The 1,857-nt window shown below is 47.7% G+C and overlaps 1 protein-coding gene across 1 annotated transcript in view; it reads left to right on the top strand.

Moving 5' to 3' along the window:
• The first annotated feature begins 282 nt into the window (after positions 1–282).
• The window catches only part of LOC119467464, a 30,913-nt gene continuing 29,338 nt past the window's right edge, over positions 283–1,857 (top strand). Inside the window, exons 1-3 of the mRNA XM_037729101.1 lie at positions 283–299; positions 394–566; positions 1,237–1,473. Of these exons, the coding sequence (XP_037585029.1) occupies positions 283–299; positions 394–566; positions 1,237–1,473 (427 nt within the window). The remainder of the gene's footprint in view (positions 300–393; positions 567–1,236; positions 1,474–1,857) is intronic.

Below are 1,857 nucleotides of genomic sequence, written 5' to 3'. Positions count from 1 at the left end.
AAGTATTTGATAGAAGGAAAGGGAATGAAAATAGCTCATGTCATGTTCACAGTTTTAAGAAAAGTGATGTTGAGGATAAAGGAACTCTTTCTGTGAAAATTCCATAACCCATAGTCAATTGGCCTCTGATGCTAGTTTCAACAACTTGTATGCAGAAGTGCTGAATGCACTGTGTCCTGGCAGTTTCCCACAGGGATCCGTCCATCTCCTTCCTCCCCAGCTCATTGTCTGCCCAGTGCACTGAGCAAGTGCTGCTCTGTCTCCTGCTTGAGATAGGGAAGAATGGTTATGAGGGCACTGTATTGGCTTGTCCTGTGGTCCTGTCTATTGAACCGGCGGGGTGCACTGGTTTTGGTCCTGCCCAGTGTTCATCTTCTGTCTTCTTTGCTCCAGGCTGAGCCAGGAGCTGCCACAGCTGAAGGAGCAGGAAGTCCCAGAGGACTCCTTGGATGAAATTTGCTTGACTCCTTCAGTTCAACGTGACCTGTCTGGCTGCCACCAGCCTTATAGCGGCACCTCGTCCTCGTTTGATGATCAGCTCACATGCTCTGCTCTGGATGTAGCCTGTGAGTACTCCAACCTGAAGGCCACAAAGCTCCAGTGTCTTCCCAGGCTGCCTCCACATGTTTTCTTTCTGGAACGTGTGCTGCTGAGACAGGCTGTCAGTGCAGGCAGGCCATCTACACTGAATCTGTTTTCAATCTTGCTCTGAGATCCAGTTTTGATCACATACATCCAGTGGGTGAAACTTCCTCTACTCCTGTCCCAAGTGACTCCTCTGTCACCTGACTCCTTCTTACAAGAGCAGGCTGTGAGCATGAAAGCTGGAAAGGGCTTAGGGCTTTTAGCAATTTCTTGCCCACAGTAGCTCATCTAGATATATTAGTGCAACAAACCTTCTCCTTTAAGACCTGGAATCTCTCCTTTCTGAAATTATGTTCCTAACTACATGCCTTCAATGGTGCCATTATCTCTTCTCTGGCCACCTGCATATGCAGGCAGTTTTGCACAAGTACTTCACTTCAGGGACACCCTAGTCCTGGAACCCCAGACCCTGTCAGTGTCCCCAGGCACACACAGGAAAGGTGACATCACCTACATTTACATGATGTTGGTCTGTATGGCCTAGGTCACTGCAAGAATTTAGTGAGAAGCAGGGACAGCAGGCATGGGTGTCTGGGAGCACTTAACAAAGGGAAAACAGACTGTTCCAACTGAAGCCCCTTCTACTTTCAGCGCCCTCCCAGGAGACCTGTCCCCAAGGGACTTGCAGTGGAGACTTGAGCTACTACCTCTCAGAGGTGCAGCCTTCACAGACACAGCTGGAATCAAGTACCCAGTTGCCCATTTCTTTAGGACTAGAGCTGGATCAAGGGATCGACTCTGGGAATGACTTAGCCAAGCGAGGCCTTTCATCCACCACCTGCAGCTTCACAGCCAATGCTGATTCTGGGAACCAATGTCCCTTTCAAGGTAGGAAGGAAAGGGGAATAGGAAGATCTAATCCAGTTCTTGGTGGTCATGGTGCTATGGATGGAGGAGAGAATGGGGCCTCCCCATGCTCACTCAGGGTCAAGTTGAAATCCAGAATGCTCCAACCCAGTGAGGTGAGCGAGAGCCTGGGGCTTAGGACAAAATCTGCTCTCAGTTCCTGGGTTTGCCTCTTTCTGGTTGTTCACTTTGGCCAAAGATTTTGTCTTTAGGGAATGTAAATCTCTGTTTTCTCATCGGAGCTACCTAAAAAATGCTATCTACCTGTAATCATTGTTGAGAGTATTAATTAGTATAATTTCAAAGAGCCTGATTCAATAACAAATGCTCAATAAAAGTATTAATAGATGTTATCTAATCCACTTA

This window comes from Cebus imitator, unplaced genomic scaffold, assembly GCF_001604975.1.
Source record: "Cebus imitator isolate Cc_AM_T3 unplaced genomic scaffold, Cebus_imitator-1.0 Scaffold293, whole genome shotgun sequence".
NCBI lineage: Eukaryota > Metazoa > Chordata > Mammalia > Primates > Cebidae > Cebus > Cebus imitator.
Note: the sequence above shows the minus strand (reverse complement) of the source record. Positions and strands in the feature narration are given on the sequence as shown.